The 24,562-nt window shown below is 41.8% G+C and overlaps 1 protein-coding gene across 4 annotated transcripts in view; it reads right to left on the bottom strand.

The window, feature by feature from the left end:
* The window catches only part of LRP4 (LDL receptor related protein 4), a 96,255-nt gene that overhangs the window by 42,411 nt on the left and 29,282 nt on the right, over positions 1-24,562 (bottom strand). For 3 of the 4 annotated variants that reach the window (XM_027705470.1, XM_027705479.1, XM_027705494.1), the window contains exon 2: positions 1,027-1,173. In XM_027705470.1, the coding sequence (XP_027561271.1) occupies positions 1,027-1,173 (147 nt within the window). Of the gene's footprint in view, positions 1-1,026; positions 1,174-22,836; positions 22,842-24,562 lie in introns of all 4 variants that reach the window. The other variant, XM_027705486.1, reaches the window with a different exon arrangement.

Here is a 24,562-nt window from a genome sequence, read left to right as displayed (position 1 = left end):
TGATTTATCAAAACCCCATTTTTCACTCAAGGTCTTCCACATTGCTCAATATTTGCAAAATTTGAAGAAACAAGAAGTGAGAAGGAAACAAATTTTCACAAAGCTAGGTTGACACCTCCCACACTTAAGGAAGAAGAGATTCTCTAAAACAATATTTCAAAGATGAGGAAAGCTCCTTTCCATACAACTAATCAACAGCAGAAACCAGGGAAGGTTAAAAAAAGATCCATGAGAGAAGATAAATTCCTCCTCATTCATGTTCCTTGACAGGAGCCTTAAATCTTCAGCTCTAGGGTTTCCTTTCAGGAAAGGAGTTCCATGAAAACAGGCCTTTTTTTCCACCCTTCAATTCTACCACCGTCTGTGCAATCCAAAGAGATGAGGTAAGAAAGAAACTTACTTGTGACTCCAGGGAAAGAGGCTTTCTCTATTAATCTGTATAATGCTAAACCCACTCAAACTGACATTATACATCAATTCTCACCTAGCTGGGCTCAGCTACAGAGATGTCAACACTATGCAGATACACAGTAGCTGCAAGGTAACTTCTCTCAGCAGATCCCAAGACCAATGAATATTATTACAGTTTTTACCTTTCCCTCCCTTTATAGGGCAGCCAGGACAAAAACTAGAATTTTGCTTAAGAGGGCAGAAACTCTCAAAATGCTTCTTCACACTGTTTGTTTTCCATTAATATTTACAGCAAAACCGTATAATTTAGTTCACAGATAGTGCTTTTGCAAGAGTGGGGAAAAAAAAGTACTTCTCTCTGTTCCTCTTCTCCCTCTAAAATATTCATGTCCAACAGCCATCTAAAACCAGCTGCAAAAGCCAGAGTGGGTGTTTTGCTGTGCTTTATGCTGGTGCTCTGTCGGACTCTGAGTGCTGAAGTCAGTCAAAGGTAGGTCATCTACAACCCAAAACATCAATCATACAAATGGTATGATTTGCCTGTAAAACAGAGAAGCACCAGAAGAGAAAAAGACATTCTATTCTCCAAATCCAAGTCAAAGATGGTATTCTTACTGCAGCCATCTTCATCACTGTGGTCCCCACAGTCATTGTCTCCATCACATTGCCACTGAGCAGGGATACACGTGCATTCACCAAAAGCACTGACAGCACATGTAAAATGATTACGGCCACAGGAGCATTCACTGCTACTCGTAACACCTGTAAAGGAAGAAAAAAAGAAAGAAAGAAGATATTTTTAAGAGATCCATCTGTTTTAGGGTAAACATTAAATACAACGTGACATCACAGTTCTTCTCCATGTACATGTTATATGTACGAACATTTCCTCTACTAAAAAGGAACATGTTCATCCTCCTCATACTGTTGAAATCAGAGATCTATTAATATGCACAGTTTCCTGGACAGGGGTGTTTGAAGGTGACAGCAAAGAGCAATCTGCCAAAAAGAAACTTAGGAGTCAGCTGAAAAATAACTCAGAACTAGTCACAAGCAAATTCAAGGAATGTCAGGTATCAGAACACCCTTTCTATTTTACAAACTCACTCTTCTCCTAGAGCACTGTGCTGCTGCTGCTACACTTAGTTCTGACACTACAAGAGAAGGGATAACTCTGTGGAGTAGAATTCTTTGTTAAACAAATGATTACTCTATCAATCATCAACCCCCTCAGGCTAGTCTGACTGGATATTTTTGCATGGTTCCTTCTTTCTGCAATTCAAACAGACCTAAAGCTCTCTGATTAAACAACAGATCATAAGGAAAGAATTACAGAGAGATATGTGCCCCAAGTGGTAGTCATATACATCCTGAACTATTTGCAGGTTTTTGATTTCATTTACCTCACTCATACATCTAGTGTATCTGTGATGAACCATGAACTGTATCAACCTAAGCAAAAAAGAAAAAAAATTCCCCAGAATGTCCTTATTTACCATGCTAATTGAGAAAAGCAGTATCTTCAAAATCATATGTAACACTTCTGCAACTCTCTCAACAGCTGAATTCCCTGCAGTGAAGACATCCATTTGTGAAACTAAAGCTAAGATTTAAGTTTAAAGGGGATGCATTTCTTCCTTGAGGAAGAATTACAATATGGTTCTTTTGCAACAAAACTGGTTGAGGAGGTTTCTGCCAGCCTCTGCTGCCTGCTCCCAACTGCTACACTGCAGGTTGCAAGGCCTTACTACAAACCATTTTCCAAGCACATCTGGCAAGCTGCTGAATTGCACCAACCAAATTGTTGTGGGACCTTCTGTTCACAGTCTGCCATGGGGGTAATAACCTTTTATTCTTCTCCCCACATTCACTACAAGTTATTTTTAAAAGGTTTAGTAGAACATATACATCTCAAAGTATTACTGCATATACTAGGGAAAGCGGCCAATATCTCGTGTAACAAGGGATCGAGGCTGAAAGAACATGAGGTGAATAAAAAACAAAAGAGGGTAGAGTGGTCAGATCTGCAGAGGACTTACCAGGTATGAACAGGCTGATTCAAAAAGACAGCAAGTGGGTGATGTAGGGTCAGAAGGTAAAAAAAGCAACACAAACATCCCTGAGGAAAAGCAGTGCATCATCTATGCAACATATCCAATTATTAGAAATGCAGGAAAATTCAGAATAACCACAACCCTCCCACAAAAAATCAAACAGGTTTCTTCAAACTGACAGCACAGGAAATTCAGGACAAACTATCCTCTGCTGTTGTCTGCAACTATTTAAAAAGGCAGAACTAGCTGCATATTGTCTCCAAAGTAGCTGCTGTTTAAATCACCTTTTCCAAAGCAATTTTCTACCATTATCCTCAACAGTACCCCAAAGCACTTATCCCAGTTACTTGAAAAGCTCTAATATCACTTTCTGTTGGAGACCACCTAGAAAAAGACAAACATGAAAGTACTAGTGACTGGCGCTATCCTGCCCAGGCTTATGGACAGGAAAGGATCAAACATCAAGGCAAACCATTCTTAAACTAGGGTAATATATTTAATAACTTATTTCTGGATAAGCAAAAATGAGGGAGTTGAGGAAAAGAAGTAAAAGCAAATTATCTTAGCTCCTGAATATAATCACAGAGTCACCGAGGTTGGAAAGACCTCCAAGATCACCAAGTCCAACTATTAACCCAACACTGCCAGGGTCCACCACTAAACCACGTCCGTAAGTGCCACATCTACACACACCTTTTAAATACCTCCAGGGATGGAGACTCCACCACTTCCCTGGGTAGTCTGTTCTCCAGTGCTTGACAACCCATTCAGCAAAGAAATTTTTCCTAATATCCAATTTAAACATTCCCAGTACAACTTGAGGCCATTTCGTCTCATCCTGTCACTTGTTAGCCAGGAGAACAGACCAACCCCAACTTCCCTACCACCTCCTATCAGGTAGTTTATAGAGTGATAAGGTCCCCAAGCCTCCTTTTGTCCAGGCTAAACACTCCCACCCCCCTCAGCCATTCCTCATAAGACTTGTTCTTCAATCCTTTCACCAGCTTCATTGCCCTTCCCCATACGAACAGCAGCATGGAACAGCTCTGCAACAGCAAAGAAAGAATTAGCACAGCTGTCCCAGTCTGCCGACTGTAACTTAATCTGCTGTATTGTCAAACACAGAGTTATCTTCAAAGTTGCTACTAATATCAGGTTATATATATGCACACACATATTAAATCTGTTCCTCCCACCTCATTAAAGTTGCTATGTTCCATCATCTGCTTTGTGTTTTTACTATGCTACTGAAACTGTTGGAAGCTGAAGGATACATTAGGATACCAACACTCTCTCATATGCACTAGCTGATATCTGTAGTACTAATATGTAAGCATAATTTGCCTATTTATTTCAAATTATGACCTTTGCAAATTTAATGGTTTGTGATTTGTGACCTATAGGGAAACTAACCTTATAGTCATTACAGTGAATCATTTTATAAATCACAATTTACCCTTGTCTTGCATTTGGACTAGTAATGCACATGATGGTTCAGAGAGCACACTACTTCCAATCTATGAACAGCATCAGAAGAACCAGTCCTGGGTGGCTGGTCTTTCCCAGTAAAACAAACAAGGTGAATGAAACGTGGCATCCCCTGCAGACAGCAGGAATTTTCTCAATGATTTCAATGTGGATAGTATTTCACCTTTGGTGTCTCATGATTATTTCCCAGTGCTCAGAGCTCCAGTGACATTACCCTGTAACTGTATCTCTAATAGTAGAGGGTCAGGAAGGATAAAGATGAGAAGCATGTTTTCTCCAACTCCCTCAAAGACAAGCGGAAGCGCTGTATTTGGTGTGAGAAACCTTAGCAGAAGACTTAACTCTCTTTACCTCGAGCTCTCATTAAACGCTGGGAGCGCGAGACAGAAGACTAACCAAGCGCACATATAAACCTCCCGTGTCACGTTCCAATCCCAGTTAGTCAGTGGTCCAGGAACAGGACGGAAATCAGCGTTTGCTGTTCAGGCAACTGGACCAACAATCAAAGCAGATATATCTACTTACACTTCTGCATATTCTTCTGGAGAAGGAACAAAGAGGTACTTCTGGGCTTAACCATGCAAATATTTTTCCTAAAACTTTTCATCACATTGCAGGCTGGGACATTTTACTAACTCTCTATATTCAAAAATCTTTTCACTTATGCAGGAGGCAAAAACCCGACATATTTTATCAATGCAATATATACAAAACAATACAAGAAAGCTAAACATATTGGCAGGTGCTGAGCTGACATCACACAACTTTCCTGGCCTCTCCTGATACCTCATGTGACCATAACACAAGTTTCCTACTCTCTCACCTGCCCATGGTATAAACAACCAAAAAATCATCTTCACTGTCTGCAGTTTGGTTCCCTCCAGATGGGATAGCAGCAGGATCCAGTAACTAAACAGTTTTCTAGCAAAGTATACAAACAACCTCCGGATTTTACAAACAGGAAGTCAGTCTAAACACAAGCCCCATACTTAACATCTGCCATCACCTTAAATTTAGCATGGCATGCTCAGTTTCTTCAGATTCTTTCCAAATATCCTCCATACTTTCTTGTTTATCTGACAAATGAAATGTCTCCCAAGGAAGGGTGAGTTGCCCCCAACCCCCTTAAAACAATATTTACAATCTGTGTAATCTGTGTAATTTTGTAATCCGTGTAAAGTTGGCAAAGCAGTTATGTCATTTCTGACCAAAAAGCAGAAGTCAATAATCATCCTGTTATTTCTGCCCTTTTTTTTTTGGGGGGGGGGGGGGGGGGGGGGGGGGGGGGGTTTATTAAACAGTTAGTTGTTGCTCTGCTTCCCCCACCCCTCCCCACAACTCTTCTTAAGGCCAAACAATAAAGCCCATAAAGCAAAACCTAATATATAAAGCTTCCTTTTGCTGATGAGGTCATTTGCAATCCTCAGAGCTACTATATAGCAGCCACAGACTCATAAAAACATTGACATTGCAAAGGAAGCTTAAGTAGACAGAATAATTACCAAACTGGACTCTGTAGCTGTTGCTTTAATAGAAACAGCAGATATCTAGGGGAGAGTGAAAAACTGTTTCTTTTAAGTCCTGATTGCATGCTTTATTCCAAAAAGACACATGCTAATCCTCTCTCTCTTCAGTAAAAATAATGACAGATGGTAGCCCTTATCACTATTTTGTAGCAATTCAACCTTTGACAGGTTGTTGCTTCAACAAAGAATCATGCAATAGTCCAAGTTGGAAGGGATCTCAAAAGATCACCTGGTCCAACCTTTTGTGGAAAAGGGAGCCTGGATGAGACTAATTAGCACCCTGTCCAGTCACATCCTGAAAACCTCCAGTGATAGGGACTCTACCATCTTCCTGGGGATGTAGAATGATTGTTCTTATTGAAAAGAAGTCTTTCTTTTGTTGGCATGAACACATTCCTGCTCTGTCAGGCTCCGGCAGCATTCTAGCAATATCAGAATTTTCTCACATTCACATATGGATGAAGTTTCCTCAATGAACACCTGCAAAAGATCCTGGCATCAATGGTCAACATCATGATGCCTTTTCAAATTTTCTTTCTATCCAGGTACCAAGAACCAGCTACATAAAAGAGACTCTTCCACTCCACACCACCCTGTTGATTGCATCTTTTCCCTTTCATCCTAACACAAACTCTTACTGTAATTTTTTTAATTAGTAGTAATAAGTTCACAGCCATTGGTTTTTTGCGCCACCCTGCAATTCTTCATGTACCTGTAACATGGAATAACACAGCTAAAACCACAGCTAAGTATCCATTTAGTTCTTCCATGGTGCAAGGAAAATAGCACCAATAGCTTTAGAAAAGCCAGAACTACAAACATATTTGGCATGATTTACAGTTGCAGACTGTTCAGCTCAGAATCAGAAGCCTCTGGAAAGAACAATCATTCTTTTGGTCCAAGACTGAGTAACAAATGGGTCTGGGTTCCTCCCCCTCCATGGACAGGCACCTAACTCCATTTCATGGCCTACAGAAGACCTCCAATGGAAGGCAGAGACCTTTCTGCAATCCTCATTATTACAAAAGACAACCAAAAATATGACAATACCATCTTTTATAATTTTAACCCTACCACATAAAAATCGTGTCAGGACAGAAGGTACAAGTGGATATTGAACTAGTGCGAAAATATAGGACAAATTACAGTGACAGAGAAGAAAAAAATCCAGGACTGTGTAAAAGAACTGGAACATGAATAATGGAATTAAAGGCAAAAGGAGAGAACTAAAGTCCTAATAGTGACGGGCATAAGGCTGTGCGATTTTTTCCACAGAGGAAGCGTGGAAGGATATCACCAGAAGCAGTTTTTAACAAATTTGGAACAAGCATCAGAGTATTTTGCCCTGACTTCAAAAGATGCACTTCATTTCTTACTTCTGTATTTTAAGAACTCATAAGCATCTGATTGTTTACTTGGGGTTAAAATTAGTGAATTCTGTAGCACAGTCTTTTATACCCTCTTAATGCCTTGCATATCTGTTGTTAGAGGAAAAAATGGTATCCGACACAGACCTTCTTTCTCCACTTCCAGGCCAGGTTCACTTCTGCATTCCCATCACATACACACCTTGACAAGGGCAGACCTTGGACATTTCAAATGGCCTTGACCATAGTTTACTTGATACACTTTCCTTCTTTATCCAGCACTTCCATGAATTCCTATGGTAAAGCAGCTTGGCTTTATATACTTGCCTGTCTTGAGGGAAAATGACAATTTTGGATTCCTCTCTTACCCAAATAGCAGTTTCCATGGAAGGAAAAAGTACAGTTAATCCAGCTTTAGAAGAGGGATTTGCTGACCATTGTTTAAACTCAGAGCTCTGCTGGCAGACACAGCAAAGGCAAGAGTGCAGCACAACAGCTTGATGTCAGACGGGGCACCGCACACTGATAAAAGCCAACAGTTTTCTCTTCTTTTCTACTCCCATTATGGAAGCATCTGAAGCAGTTCTGATTGGGTACCCACATGGTCTCCAAGTATTTGAAGCCTGCCTAGACTAAAATTAATATCACTAGGAAGATCAATCCAAAAGTTTTCAATTCAAACAGAATTGTTACAGTTTTGTTTGAGGAAGAACATGATAGTGGTAAGGTTAAGGACAAAAAAAATGGGGCATCAAAAAAACCTCAACACAACCACACGAACCAGAGAAGAGAGACTGAAAATGTTACAGCTTTTTGGGAACTGAGTACTATGCCTACTATGGCAGTCTCCAAGTGAGGATGAAAGTTTCCCAATCTTAGAGGTTCCCCTTTCATTTCGAAAAAGCAGAGATACCTCAATCCTGAACCAGCTGGTTCTCAAACATCTGACTGAACAAAGCGCTAGGGAGAGGCACATTACTAAGCACAGTCATCCTTCAGCTACTATATTAAACTGCACAACTTCACAAGTTGCACCTGAAAAACATTACACTTGATATGAGCACAAGAATCGGAAGCATAAGGAAGAGAAATTCCATAGGGCATCCACTAATTAGGACTTAAAGAAAATAAAGGGTGCAACAAAGTGCAAACTGAGTCAGTGTTAGTGCGATGGGTGTATGCAAGAAGTAGAGCGAGACAAACAGAAGCTGTGTTTTCAGAAACACAGCATAGGTCAAAGAAATAGGAGGCCTTTAAAAACATGATTGAGTCTCTGGAGCCCAATGCTGATCCCACAGCAGTGAAGACCAGCAATCCCACCAAAAACCTCAACCTGCACCCAGGGAATAGGAAGCACTTATAGAAACAGCTGTTGAAAAAGAAATACTGAAGGAGGATTTGATTTGAACATAAAAAGACTCAAGGATCAAGAAGCAATTTTTACAGTTCCTTCTCCCAAATCCTAAAGTCATAAATTAATACCTTGCAATAATCAATGTGACTATAACTAAGGTCTCTAGATAGTTGTCCTAACTCTATCCATGTCTACACCACTAGACAAAATTACTTCTTCCCTTCTAGAAGAGGGTATACTACTATTACGCCACCACAATGTAGTAAAGACTTAATGTTTAATCTGTTTCTACATATCTAGAGTCTTTGAATAGAAGGTATAGTTGAAAAGGCATTATGATTGCCATGAAATCCTAGTCAAAAACTAATTCAAATTGGCTAGGTTACCAGCACACACAGATCAAAAAAATCAGCTGAATGACCATAAACAAAAGATAATGAGAAATGGCAGCAAGTCAAGCTGCAGGGGGTAGAGATAGCTAGTAGGTATTATAGGGATCAGCATTAGATCCAGTCCCATTAAGTAACTTCATTAATTAACTGGAAGAAAGAATAAGTATCAAGTTAAAGGAGCTGCAAATGATACCAAAATAGGAAATATTCCTCTACAAACACAACAGTAGAAAAAGAAATAATATAGAGGGGACCTTAGAAGATTAGAATTATGGGCAGGAAATTAAGATTCAGCCTTTAAAAAAAAATTTTTTTAAAGCTAGTGCATCTGGTGGAAATTCATTTGAAACAGATTGAACATATTAATAGGAAAGGCTGGGTGCTGCAATGCCTGGAGAAATCAAGGAGCAATAATAAAAGACCCACTCTCTCTAAAAGTGTGTAAAAAACCATTAGATAGCGGGAGCATCTGTTTGTTTTACCAAGAATCTACAAAGGTGCAAAGACCTCATCTCTGACATTCTGCTTCTCACCTCCAAGGCCCTTACTGGAAGAGATTCAGCCTCCTAGATACTTGTAACCCACAGATTTACATTTTCTCTGTGTACTAAATCATTTTTCCTACCTATAAACCTGGATTCCAAGGAGCAGGAGCATTATGCTTCCCACCTTGTGAAATTTCCTTCCTGTTACTGTTAAAATCATTCCGTCTACCTTGGCATTCATTACCTGTAGATTTTCTCTCTTAAGCAGAGCATGTCATCCATATTACATTACGAAGTGCAGAGTGATACCTGAAGGATGCCATCAAGAAACACACTTTGCTAATTTTAACCTGAAGTAGCATTTCCTTATATAGCTGCAAGCTCCTGTGCAACTGCATGCAACAGAGAACTACAATGAAGAATCCAAGGGACTTACCCCCAGTAGTAAATTACTTGACATGAGGACCACTTAAGAACATTAAACAGAAATGAAATACCACTCAGAAATGGGCAGAATAATAAAAGGTTGTTGCTGCATGACATCATTCAGATGTTTAGCTGGACCACAAGGGCCCAACAGGCAGAGTTATGTGACTCAAACCCTTTCAGAATACACATATGCTAGAAAAACACCTTAAAATACTGCCTTAAACCTACATCATGCTTTGCAAGAATTAGTCACTTCAGCAACATGAGACACATAACTTTCCATTTCTTTCAATGTGGTGGGTTTTTTGTGGTTGTTTTTTTTTAAACCCACACACTAACAGCCTCTACCCTTTCCTGTCCCATAAAGGTTGCAAACAATTTACTTTTCATTTATCGTGAATCATTCAGCACAGTAGATGCTAAAATTTAGAAAATAATGGCACAACACCAGAAATGTTACCAGGTGACCTTCACAATTGCCAAGTGCCAGTTAGAGTAGCAACCTGCTGTTTTAAACAGATAACCCCCAGGAAAAAGGTACTTCTGATGTATTTCACCTATTACAGTCCCCTAAGAGTTTCACTAGCACAACAGCACTTGAGAACAAGGGTCATTGAACAGTCAGAAATCTTTCTACTCTATCAAAGTTCATGGAGATGAGCTACAGACGTTGATCGGGACTAATGAAACACTGGAGTTTGTCTTCCCAGTTACAATGCAGAAAATGTTCGCATTTTAAATTTCATGAGCTTTCCTTTAACTTTTCCATTACTTGATAGACAGACAGGTCTCTCTCATCCTTGAAGTAATTGTCCTAGTGATTCTTACATTACCTCAGCTACAGGAGCACCCAAGGTTTACTACAGTCACAGTAAAGATATGCTCTGTCACTTCTGGAAAACAACCTGGAAGAATCAGAACCTCAGAGCTATTTCAGAAATTCTGAAGCCTTGCAAACCTTCCCCTTCACTGAATGGATGAAGAATGCAAGCAGCCTACAAGGCCTAATGAAAACCAGCTTGGCATCTGTCACTCATAACTATAATATGAGAAGAAAAAGGCTTAATTTGCACACATGCATTCCTCCCCCTTTTACTTCACTTCCCTTTAAGTAACCCAAGTATTAAGTTTTAAGGCAAACAAACAATCAGTACTTTTCCAGCATTCATTCTGTTTCTGCTACTATTCCTGTCATATCCTCTTCCAAGCTGCAAGCATCCTTGAGATTTCACTGAATTCCTTGCTTAACAGCTGAGAAAGACATAGCTGTCATCTGACCATGCATGGACTAACTAAACTTAATCTAAAAACAAGCAAAGAAAAACCCACTCAGTTTTCAGTTTCATCTAGGATAGCTATACATCTTTCTGTCTGCATACAGTCTTGAACAGTAATGGTATCCAACTGACAGATACTACTAAAGAACCTGTTACAGATCACAGCATTAAGAAAAACTGAAATTAATGCCAATTAATTTTAATCTACTGTCTGTAAACTGCACCGATTTACTTGCAGTGTCATGAGCAGCTAAGCTATCTTGAAGTGCAGGAAAAGGAAATTGGAGTGGTCAAAAGAGGGCAGCTAAGAGAAGGAAGCACTCCTGCCATCTTTGCTTGAAAACTAGTGCTCAGAGGCTTCAAGGATCCAAGAAAAACTAAAAGTGGCATTTTTGAACCTGGGTTGCAAGGATAAATGTACTTAGGAAAATTCAGAATCCACCTCCTTACCACAGAACCTTCAGGAAACTGGCTCCTCTCCCTTTCGATTCAGAAGCTTCTTGAGCTTTTAGCTTCCTCTCCCACACCACTCATGAGCTTTGTTAATTACTGCACCAGTGCTTGTCCAGTGCTCTCTGAACTTACAAAGCATCCATAACCTTGTTCACAACACATTTGGAAGCCATTTTTGATCTGCTCTTCAAGGTTTCACCCTGCATTGGCTCTCTGAACTACTCTAAGTAAGTTTGTCCCACAGGAAATTATCAGCCTGTTTCTTTCATCTTTCAGATGCTCCAGGCACTGGACTGGCTGTGAGGACATTCAACCCTTTAGAACATGCACCCAACTTCTCTCCAAAACCCAGAACATTCTTTTCTTTGTTTAACCTAATCAAGAATTCCACCTTGATCAGTCTCAGATTACACCAACACGGACAGCCATACACTTCTTTTCAGAAAGTAAAAGTCAAAGTCTTCTTTTTCAAGGAACTTTAGATTTTAGCTAGACTGCAGTTGTCCAGGCACATAGTGCAAGGAAACAAATTTTGCATCCAAAAAAGCCTATTTTGGCTTTTGTGGGCTGCAATCAGATTCTTCCCATCATTATGGCATGATACAGAAAAGGCCAGGTTCCTGGACAAGATAGGGACTATTCTCTTAGAGAGAGATCATTTTAAGCAGTTTATTTTGGTCTTCTATAAAGTAGCCATCATGTTAGCTGCGGAGTGTCTGAGCTTTGTAGCTTTCCAGCTCTCTGCCACACAAGAGACTGGGAAGCCAACCACAACAGCTCTGCTTAGCAGAGGAGTCCTCCAGGGAAGGGATAGGATACAGTGTGGTTTTGTGGCAATAAGGAGGCAGGAGCTCATTTTGCAATCCCACAGGCAGGAGGACTTCAAAAGCACAAACCACAAGATAAACGGAGCTATCTTGGGACAAAGAGAATTGTTCTATATGTTGTTTTCTAAAACACAAACTCCACACATGATATTATGCTGCCCTCAGAGGATGAGGGGCAAACGGGCAATTATTAACTGGCCAGACTGAGCTGGAAGAATAGGGCTGGGTCTGGCAACAGGGAGGTACTACACAACCACAGAGACATTGTAGCAACTGTGCTGCCTTTTTTACTTAAAAGTAAAAAAGAAACTTTTACCGGCAACATTTTTTTAATATATATACAAACACATATATACAGACACACGTGCACTCAAAAAACACCGGTGGAGTTACTGCAGGGCAGCTATACTGTACATCAGCCCCTATTCAACGCACCCACATTTGTTTGCTTTCTAGGCAGCCCATGAAGTACCAACCTACACCTCCCACAGCACCTGGACTTCAGACTTCTTCGCAACACTTAGAAAGTGGTCATAAAACTCTTCCTCTGCTTAAACTGGAGTCTCAGGTGCTGCTCTAAAAAACTGCAAGTTCCACAGTTCATTCAAACTCACATCCCAGAAAAATTCACCACAATAGCGAAAAGTACCAGAGGATCCCCTACAGCCAGTGTCATACTGTTCACACTGGGCTTTACTTTCAATTAAATAATAGCAACAGCACTGAGGCAGATAGAGGAAGATGAACAAAAAGCAAAATAGCCCAGTTATAGAACCATATCTTTCTAGGTATGTGTGTGGCCTCTACTACTACAGTGTCAGAGTGCCTTTTTCTACTAATGAAAAATTTCAACACCTCTTAAAAAGCTGGGAAGTATTATCTTCAATACAGAAGCAGAAAATGGAAGCCAAACAGCATAGAACTGTGAGTATTTGGGTGCCTAAGTCAATTAAAATCAGTGGAAAACTAGACACTTAACTATAGTTACACAGCTGGCCTAAGAGATTTAGACCTGACTCTCAGTATAACAAAGTACTCATACCTCCCACCACAGGCAGTCTTCATGCTTGGAAACCTGAGCCCTAAGTGACTTCCCAAAGAGCTTGTGGCCAAACTGAGAAATTAAAGCAGATCCGGTCCCACTTCGCTTCTTAACCAGGGCACAATTTGCCCCTCCCTACCTAGGTCCTTACTCCAGAGAGCTCATTGAAACAAACTTGCAGGAAATCGAAGTCTCTGTTGCACAAACCTGGAAGGATTTACACACACTGCTTGGCAAGTCAAAATAACACCACCTGCTCCACTTCACCAGTCTGCCCCCCCATGCTCCCTGACCCAAATTAAGTTGGATCCAAGTCCTGCTTCCTAAAAAAAAGGTCAGAGCCAGGCTCCTGAGACCTCCTGGGGGTTCCCAAGTTCCTGTATTAGCCTTACAGTTATTAAAAGGCCAACATTAAAAGGAAGTCCAGTCCTGAGGCCACTGTTAATCTAATAAACACTGGAATTAGATTTCTTCTCAGTGAAGAGCCTGCCCGCCTGATGGCACAAAGCCAACATTTAAATGCTACTGTTGCTCAGAGCCCTAAATTAGTTTTGGATCTGGGGAGTTTGCCTTGAGCTACAGCCAAAAGAAACGTAGGAACTGCAGGGAAATTTGTTAAACGCTAACAGAGCTGCAGGAAAGGACTACAGAAGGGCTAGTAGGTGGAAGAGAAGAAGGAAGGGAAGCCACAAACAAACACAAGAGAAATGAGAAGACATGGGAAGTGCGCAAAGAGTAAGGAGATTTTTGTACAGAAGTGACTACCCTGCCCAATTCCCCACTTAAGGGTGTGAACAGCAGACTTTTTAGGTCCCACTTGCGCATAGGATTTTTTGCAACTACAGACTACAGTGGTTCTCATCTACCTTCTTCTCTCCATGTTTAATACAGAATAAGAATCTCAGGAAACTCTGCATTCCTGACTCCTTGGGCTACACTGATGCTGAGTTACCATGAAATTTGACTCATCCCTGGTCAGCTGAGAGCAAGTGTACATTTCCAGTCTCCCTGGCTGGGGATCTCAACAGATACCACGTTCTCAGAGGGAGTGGTACACAGTTGCCTGCAGGAGCAGCTTTTGCAGAAGGCTCTTTTTTGTGAAAAGGATGCAGTGAAAACAATGCAAGATCCTGTCTATGCTATTCTTCCTTTTACTGATGAATTGTAGGACTTAGCTTAGTGCCCTTCTTCCTTGAATACTCAAACACTTGACGTAATACAAATGTCTGTGTAGAGAGAGTTTAAAGATACTCCCATTTTGACAATCAGCTCGGTTAGAGTATGGTGCTAATAATATCCAGGTCGTGGGTTTGATGCCCATATGGGCCCTTCACTTAAGAGCTGGACTTGATGATCTTTGTGGGATCATCAACTCAGAACATTCTATATTCTATGGAACTTTTCCCAATAAGAACTGAACACAAAGACTCCTCCATTTAACAGCTGCTTCCCATGAAGCTAAGCCAGTGAGGCTACAACCTGCATTCTGATAGAAGTGACCAGAGATGCAGGGAAAAGAAAAAAAAGGAAGAAAAGCAACTTCCACCTCAGAAAGCTGCTATGACAATGTGACCTGATCAGTAACGAGGAAAGGCTGTGGATGTTGTCTACATAGACTTCAGTAAAGCCTTTAACACCATCTCTCACAGCATTCTCCTGAAGAAAGTGGCTGCTCTTGGCTTGGATGGGTGCACAGTTCGTTGGATAGAAAACCAGCTGGATGGCCAGGCACAGAGAATGGTGGTGAACAGAGTTAAATCCAGCTGGTGGCCGGTCACCAGTGGCATTCCCTGGGGCTCAGTATTGGGGTCAGTCCTGTTTATTATCTTTATCCCTCAGTCAGTTTGCAGACAACACCAAGATGGGCAGGAGCACTGATCTGCTGGAGAGTAGGAAGGCTCTACATAGGGATCTGAACAGGCTGAATCAGTGGGCTGAGGACAACCGTATGAGGTTCAACAAGGCAAAATGCCAAGTCTTGCCTTTGGGTCACAACAACCCCAGGCATCGCTACAGGCTGGGGGATGAGTGGCTGGAAAGCTGCCTGGGGAAGAGAACCTGGGGGTGCTGGTCGACAGCGGCTGAACATGAGCCAAGCAGTGTGCCCAGGTGGCCAAGAAGGCCAATGGCATCCTGGCCTGTATTAGAAACAGTGTGGCCAGCGGGATCAGGGCCACAGTGATCGTCCCCCTGTACAAGTGTCTGGCAAGGCTGCACCTTGAATCCTGTGTCCAGTTTTGGGCCCCTCACTTCAGAAAGGACATTGAGGTGCTGGAGCATGTCCAGAGAAGGGCAATGAAGGTGGTGAAGGGTCTGGAGCACAAGTCACAGGAGGAGGAGCTGTTTAGCTGCAGTAAGGGAGGCTCAGGAGAGATCTTTACACTTCCCTGAAAAGAGTTTATAGCAAGGTGGAGGTCAGTCTCTTCTCCTAAGTAACAAGCAACACGACAAGAGGAAATACCCTCAGGTTATGCATAGGGAGGCTTAGTTTAGATACATAAGGAAAAATTTCTTCACCAGAAGGGTTGTCAAGCATTGGAACAGGCTGCCCAGAGGAGGGGTAGACCACCATTCCTGTAGGTATTTAAATGACACATAGACATGGCACTTAATGACATGGTTTAGTGTTGGACTTGGCAGTGCTTGATTAACAGTTGGACTCGGCAGTGCTTGATTAACAGTTGGACTCTATGATCTTAAATGTCTTTTCCAACCTAAATCATTCTATGAATTGGAAGGAATGAGGAGCTTTAGAGAGCAAAAAGCAATCCTTCTGTCATCTTCCCAGAGCCCACAAAGGGCCTTTGTTTGCTCCAACTGCATCTCCACTCTTTCCACCTCTCTACGGAAACATTTCCGAGCCAGTGGGCACACATGTGCACAGGGTGCTGTAGAAAAAGATAAAACTATTGGAGAGCATACTCATTAGAGATCTTATGTGCCATCCTTTACTGTACCATACTTGAAGCTGAACATTGCTGGGGGGCAAGAGTGTTTGCCCCCCCTAACAATCTCCTCACACTGCAACACACAGACCCCTTTCAAAGCTTGAAGAGTCTATTTGAATAAATCATCTGTGCTTCTCAACAGAAGCAAGCTATAAACAGGGTATTAAAGAAGCAGAAGAATGAGCAGAGGGTATTCAACCATGTTCAGACATTAAATCAGCTGAGTAAAAAACAGGTTAAAGAAAACCAGAAGTATCACAATATGGACTTCTTTTTCAACACATTTGAAATTAAATATATAATAAAAATGAGGTTTCAGTCCTAGAAAGGGGTCTCTAAGCATCCTGAAATTCCATCCCATCACTGCTGAAACAACATATGTCCAAGCTGCCCATCCACTTTCAATCTCCCCATCATTCCCCAAATTCAGCTCAACTACAGCTTTGTTCTCACACAGATTACAGCATTCTTTTATATACTTACCTAGTTTTTATGTTCCTCATGTTTCTACCAAGTTATTTTGCAACATTCCCCAAGCAGTCTGTGGAACTTTTCATTATCTCTTCGCAGATTTTTCCTACTGCCACATTCAGAATTGCACAGGAGAGACATATATGGACAAGGGCTGCTCAGTTCTGCAAAACTATTAAAATATAGCCAGCAACATCTGAGCAAACCCCCATACAACCTCCTCATGAGCAAAATAACCCTAAACCTTATTTTCATTCTTCAGCTCCTTGTCTTTCATGAGATACAGCCTGTTTACAGGTCTCCTGCAGCGCACACAACTCCTTCCCCAAACAACGGAAGTCCTCTCTCACACAAACACATAGACTGAGCAGTTTTGACTCCGGTGAGCATCCCCCTCCCGCATTAGCCTTATAAAGGGTTAAGGCCCAGTCATCACACACCAGTAGGCTGACAGCTTCATGTCTGTAATGTCTGTGTGGGTTTCAGACTCTCCCTTTAATCGGGTTCCATTGCAATTAATCAGTGGGCTTCTTTATAAGAAAAAAAAATAATAATAATAAACAGCGAGCATTCTATTCAGCCCAATTCAATCTGTCCAGCCAAATCTCACGACCAGCTGGAATGCCCCTTTCCTAGTCTGCCCAGCAGGATGCCCAAGAATGGCGTGTGAACGTTTCTCTCTGCTCCTGCTCCAGCGTTAAAATGAACAATAGTCCCTGCCAGTGTCATTCTTCGGCAATTCATCTCTTCCTGTCGCCAGACTCTTTCGTTCCTTCTTGCCCCTTCCACCCTTTTTGTATGAAAAACAACAGCAGATCAGCAGCAATATAATAAAATAAAATTGTATTTACTTGGGAGATTTGAGGGAAGGGGCAAGAAGGGGGTTGGGAAGAGGAAGAGCCCCCAACCCCCTTTGGCAATGAAGACACGGAAGGGGAGCGTTCTCAAGCCCCAGTTGACCTGCTCCACTCCACGCCTGGTTTCCCTGCTGCAAGGAGCATCAAATTTGCCAGGGGGACTGTAGGGGAGACAGGGCCCTTTTCTTCTGGAGGATGTTGGAACTGTAATTACAGAGAGGTACTTTCAGGGGAGGGGGGGGCGGAATTAACATGGATCTCAATTCATGTTCCCTGTGTTTTTCATGTGCAGACCTGTGGCCCTTACTCAGCTTTCTCATTCACCAGGGAGCGGGTCCAAAGAGGCTGAAAGAGGCTGCAAGCACAGTGTTAGGAGAGACTTAGACCTCCTCTTACTGAAGGAGCAGAAGCAGAAGGAAACTAATACAGGACAAACTCCAAGAAAAAAAATATTATAGTATACGCATATATACATATACACATATATTCCCCAACTGAGCAGGAAATGTGTAGCATGAAAAATTAGACAACACTGAGATCCATGAGGAACAGAATAAACACAGAGGTAGCAGCAAATACCATGCTAAGAGACACACCATGAACCCCAGCACCAGCCTTCTCTCCATTGAAGGGAAATGAGGGACTAGGTCCTGGAAGATTTTAGTAAGTTTAGTTTCACAGGTGTGAATTTAAAAGGGTTGCTTCCTGCTATTCAGAACTGAGCAACAGTCTGGGAAAGCTAGTATCTTAGATAGCATGCTTCAGAAGAACTAATCCAGCTGCTATTGATTACACAGGACATTTAAAATCCATTATAAGCAAGTAAAAAAAAAGCCTTACTGAAATCCCAGAACTAAATTCACCCGCTCAGCTTTTAATAGACCCCTTTTGCCCTTCAGGACACCACACAAACCCCACTTTATTTGCAACACAAACTCTTGAACTGAATGTAGAATTATTATATGGTATTCATCACCACAACAGTCAAGCAGTTCATAAACACAGGTTCATCTTCATATCTTACTGCTACAAATCATTTCATCAGCTTTATTTTCTAGATCTCTGACAGCCAGAGTCCCAAGCCAGAAACCTTTGTTTCTAGGTGTCCAACTTGAAATGCCAAAGCATAACTTGCACGAGTGTTGGTTGCTCATAAAACACAATGGAAGAAAAGGTGATATAGAAATAAAACACTGTGCCAAACAGGTCAGCCTCAGGCCTCTCAAACTTGCAAGTCCCCTTTTTTAAGAAAAAGGACAGGCAACAGAAAAGAACATAAAAGACACAAGTTGCTTTGTGGTTGAGCCACTACAGAAAAGTGGGACTTGGGAGTAAGAGGTACAGGTTGGATGTAATAGCAAGATGTAGGAAAAGAGAGCACAAGGCAGAGTGTCCCATCTCACACCCACTTCCCAGAACCTTCCTTCCACCTGCCCACAATCCCTTATTCCTTTTTGCCTCTTAACAAGCTTCCCTGCTTTTATAATCCATTTCTCTTCTGCTACTCCTTCCTCCTAAACTTTTCTCTTCTTTTTTTTATTCCCCTGAAAAATGCCCATAAATTCAAACGTGATTCTAATCAGGTGCATGCACAGTCACCTTTCTCTCTATTCCCACTGAGTACACATATACAAGTTTAAGCCAGGTGCAAGCTGGTGGCAAAAGAACAGCTCTTTTCCATCTGAATCGCCTAGCTACCAAAAACTTAACCCCTTAAAATTACCTAGAATAATTTGAACAGGCAGACAGGTTGTATTATTCAGTATTTGACACCACACAGCTGCACCATTTTTGTGTGCATCCCTTGCAGGATGCAGAAATAGCTCTCCATGCTATTTCTTGCATTGCAACACAATCTTCAACACCACTTTGTATCACACAGAAATAGCCTAATGCCTTTTCCTCCTCCTCACAGCCTGTAGGCCAGCAAAGAAGCACTCAGCCCAGAGGGCAGCCTCTCAGAAGGCATTATGTAGACCACAGTTCCTCTGCAGCCCTTCACTTAGGGGAATAATTGGAGCAGAGCTCCTGTTCAACTCAAGCCTGTCACTGGCCAGTCAATGTCTATCGCAGAGTGTGTCAAAGGGTCTTTTGCTAACAGGTTTTTCAACTCCTACTCAGCACATACAAGCACCAATTGAAATTTCTGAAAATGTTAGAAACATTTGAATATTTGAAAAGTATTTACAACTCCACCATTCATGCGTGAATTTCAGAGAAACCAAAAAATTCTTAAGCCCCTTCTGTTTTGTTTGTGGGGGTTTTTTCTAATTCCTGGAGCATGGGAGGCTTAACAAATATTCTCAAACTTTTCTGTACTATGGAAAGATTTTAAACATGGAGAGCAGAAGCATTTTCTCTCTGTCCCTATTTTCCAAACTAAAGTTTCGCAGGCAGTTTTAAGCAGAAACTCTTCTCTCTCTCCCTCAAGTTTCAGCCTGGAAAATTACAAATCGGTGAAACTTTTATCAACTGCAAAAGAAAATCAGGCAAAGATTGCAGTAGGCTTGGCCCCAGTGACACCACTCCTTTCCTACACATCATGCCCCTTCTGCTCCAGAGGTATTGGGACTTCCTTTGGAATTTCTAATTCACTAACACAGTGGACTCAAAGCAACTGTTCTCAACTTGCACTTAAAGACTTAGGCTTCTATTTTAGTTCTCAGGACAAACTGCTCCCAAAGGCTTGTTTGTTTTTCCAGCCACATTAGCTGGTCTAACCAAAGTTGTTCTCTTTTCCTATAAACCTTGCCTCGCTAGCAGTTGTGATGCTCTAAGGATAGAATGCTTCTACAAATACTATATCATGAATAATATAAAATAAAGGGGCAGTCACCAGATGTTAGTGAGGGTACAGATATTCTATATTCTTTTTACTCAGTTCGGTATTTGGCCTATTAGTAATTTCCTTCTCCAAAGAAGGTTTCATATTCTATGCCCATCTCCAAACGAAAGGCAAGGATATCCTTTATTTAAAAGCATTGGTTATATCCATGCTAAGAACTTTACTTCAAGCTTTACCATTGCACAGTAGTCTTGCTCATCCTGCATATGGCCTTGGCCAGAGAGTTCAGGAAGTTCAGTCTCCATATGTACAGCTCTATATGTGCTCAGCGTAAAAAAATCTGTGCAACTATGACCTTACAGTAAAAGTACTCCCTGCCCTAGAAAAATACTGACACAGGTAAGCATCTCCACCTCAAATTTAATTTCTGACATAATACATCTGGAATGGGGATTATGTTTCTGATATTCCTACTGTAACAAGAATATTGGGTCTAAGACAACATTTAATCTTTAATACACATGCAACACAGCTCAACTAATGTAAGAATTTAACTCCAAACTGTGGGCATGCCAAATTTGTTGCCAGCCTTGCAGAGATGGAAAGGAATATTTAAAGGAGGTAACCTGGTTAATTTTTCCCCATAATGCTACAGAGAAGTGGGTTCACAGGATCTCTTCTTGACAAAATTGAGCAGTTTCATCCTGTATAGGTTATCTCCACTGCAGCTTTAGAAACAGGGGACAGACCAAGCACAGAGAAATGAGTTTACGGGTCTATCCCAGGACTACAGTAATGGGCTCAAGGCACATTCAAGGCCAAAACCTGTCAGACAGTGCAGTTAAAATAGTTTGCTTTAAAGAGATATCACTTCTCTGATTTATTCCATGTCTGGAGCTGGGACTCAGATCAAATAAACTAGAAACTGAGAGACAATTCACAGGTAATAGAGGGAACAAGAAATCAAGCATAAAATCCTACAGAATGGTTAAGCAGAAATAAGCTAGACATACTTAGCACAAGAAAAAGCTGTATTTTCAGTCTGCACCAACACTTTGGATGAAACTACACACAAGGGGCTTGTCACCTATGTTTCCTTCTTAAAGAAAAACAAAAAAAAGGAGACTGGCTGAGCTGAAAACCACTATGTGTTGTGTGCCTTAATCTCCCTTCTCCTTCAGATTCAACACCGATGCTCCCCCAAACACTCTCTAGCTTTAGTGTGGATGCTGAATGCTGACAAAGGTTCCTTTTAGAAGCCTGGACTGCAGAAGCCAGAGATAAATCCCTCCACCCATTTCTATTTTTGTCTCCCTCGCATATACAAAATTTCTTTCCCCCTCCTACCTCTCAAACCCATCTCACCCTCCCCCCCTCAAAAGCAATTAAGGAAAAGCTGTAGAAATATTTGCCCAAAGCTGAAGCCTGTTGCTGGGCCCAGCTGTATTGTTGGTAGGAATACACACAGCAAACTTTCACTGTGAGGAGCCCTGCAGGACTCTGGGCACTTCAGGGAGGCTTTGTGAGCCTAGCTCTGCATGCAGTAGCCAGGCTATTGTGAAAGGGAAACAGAAAAAAGTGCTACAAACCCCAATGCTCCCCCAGTCTCATCTCCCCCCACCTCCCCATGTGCCCCCCTTCCATCAGCCACCACCTTCCCCAAGACAAATCTAGAGGGGAGGGGGCCACTGATGAAGAGACTGAAAAGGTTTCTTCAGTTAGATTTAAGGCAACAAGTCAGAGCTGCAAGGAGTCTTTTATCCACCAGGGAAGCCTCCCACTGCTCCAGAGCTGGGCCGAGCGGGGATCCTGGGGGCCAGTTTTCTGAAGGCTGCCATTGATTTGTCACTGATGATAAGTGAGGCTGGGGTCGTTCCCACCATCGCCTGCAGAGGGGACGACTCTCCCACAACACCCGGCAGGGGAGTGGGACGGCAAATGAGGAAACGTAGAACCCAATGGTTGAAAACTCCCGAATGACTCTTTTTCTCTAACGAGCAGCAACAAAAAGGAGCAACCGTGCTGAGACCAAGGCAGGGGACCAGAGGCAACAGTGCACAGGGGCAGCACAGTCGCTCATCAGTGGGCAAGCCCTCCCTGGGTGAGAAAGAGCAGGGGGGATTTCTTTAGCCTCAGCCTCCAAAGGGCCTCACAGCGCCAACTCGGTCAAACAGTATTCCTTCAAAAACTCTCCAGTCGCTCCTTTGCCAATAGCTTTTAAACCTGCTCTATTTACATAGAGACACTCTTCTCTCAAGCACAGGCTGCTGGAAACTCGTTATTCTGCTTTTTGGGAGGGGAAATCTTTTCTCACAGTACTAAATAAATGAGAGAGGCTAATGAAGCACCATGTCTAAAAGGTGAATTCCCAAAGCAACAGGAGATCTTAAAGGAGCACCGGAGCTCCCCCAGGGAACATACAAATAGAGCAGCAGCTGCCTGGGCAAGACCAGATGCAGATGGGTGAACTGAAAGCAAGACAAAAGGTGGAGGGGGAGGAAAGCTGAAAGGAAAAAAGAAAGAAAAAAAAAATCAGCAAAAGAAGTAATGATCCCTGGCCTTTCTGATGTAACTAGTTAGGAAAGACCATCAGAACTGGTTCAACTTGCATTATAAAATGTCTCTTTTGTACTCCAAGACGCTGAGGATGTTTAAGAGTAAATAGGACACCTTTCCTTCCTTTCCCTGCCCTCTGCAAAAGCCCTCAGCTAGCTTCTGCCCTGGCCAGGCTGAGCACACAGGCCTTGTAACACGGCCTGAAGAGCAAGAAACACGTCTCCAGAGGGAAAAAGAGAGTCACGCCTGCAGCTTCCTTCCAGTTCAATCAGACTAGACCCAGCAATCCAGAGGATCTTATCTGGCAATACGTTACCTCAGGACAGTTGTGCGCAGCTCCTAAAGCACCAGTTTATAATCCAGCATGCTAAAATAAATGGAATTTGCCAAGCTGTAAACTGTGACATTCAGCAATATTTTACCTCACATTCAGCCACTCAGAGGCACAGAGTGGATCACTAGGAGTAATTATTTCAGATATTCTAGTTATAATTTCTTGCTATAAAAGAGAGCATAGCCTCCATGGACCCTTAAGCTGTGGATGAGCACAATATCAGAACCTTAATAGATAAAATCCAGTCCAAAAACTTCATGAGTTTAAACATAAAAAAAAAACCAAAAAACCCACTCCACCCCAAACCTCATTCATATTTGGGAAACAGCCAGCAAGCAGTTAGCTCAAAACACAGGTTTAACATGCTTCTTGCCAGAAATATCACTCTGCAACCAAGCAGCCACATCCCAAACTAACCAAAGCTTTTGAACAGTCCTAAAGTGCAACCCAATTAAAGCCCATTCAAGACCTCTGCCTCCTAATGAGAGAGAAATAAACATCTCCCGAGCTTGAAGTACTAAGCACTTGGACCTTTGCCACTACTTTGGAACCTGGAAATAGGCTTATGTCCAGCAAGACTCCAACTTGCACACCTGAATAATTCCTATAGCTAGATGAGAAACAGGATTAACAAAGCCAGTTTCAGATGGATTCATCTCTAATAGTCCATTTTGGTGCATCTGTTGCCAAATGGAGGGAGGGGATTCTTTCATGTCTAACAAAATGCAAACCCATGAGGAAACTTCACCCACAGCCAAGTAACTTCTGTGGTCCTTTCCCTTTACTGTGCTGCCTGCTTTCATGAAAGTGTCATTCTCTGAGACTAGTTTTTTCAGGTGAGAAGATATGCACACATATTGAAATAACCACTGCTTCCCTCCAATGCAAGCTGAACGGGCTTGCAGATTTTTCTCATGAGAAGAGTCTGTATTAACAATATTATTAAGAACTGCTTCTGATATTACTTCCTGGACCAAGTTCCAGGATCTGAAGTGCATATTTAAATAAAAGATTCCTCACAAAGCTCAGAAAACATTTAAGCAGATATATCATTCAGCCCTGGAAGAAGAATTTTTGATACTGAAAAAGCTTTTTAAACTCTTCTGTCTCCTACATGCAGACATACTGCCTTTTGCTAGAACCATGATCTCATGGCCAAAAACCATGAATAGACTGTGTGGTGTCTCCTGTCTTACAGATGCATTTACCGCGATGACTCAAGAGCAATTTTCCTTCTGTTATTCCACTGTACTTTGGGACTACCCAAAGGGTACGACAGACAAATCAAGTTGAATCAAGCTTTTGAGTCAATTTGTGGGCATTGCAAGACGTGATATTATTCAGCCAAATACAGAGTGCTTCCTCTGATCAAAGAACAACCCAAGCCCATCAGTGCTATAAATGCTACCTAAAATGATTTGGTAACAGTAAAGAAGCAACAGAACACAAGGCTACTTGTCTAGTTACTTTTACTCATAGCAGAATTTTATCTCCAATAATTACAAT

The sequence above is a fragment of the Neopelma chrysocephalum genome, unplaced genomic scaffold (assembly GCF_003984885.1).
Source record: "Neopelma chrysocephalum unplaced genomic scaffold, ASM398488v2 Primary Assembly neopelma1_24, whole genome shotgun sequence".
Lineage (NCBI taxonomy): Eukaryota > Metazoa > Chordata > Aves > Passeriformes > Pipridae > Neopelma > Neopelma chrysocephalum.
This window is presented reverse-complemented; position numbering and strand designations above follow the sequence as displayed.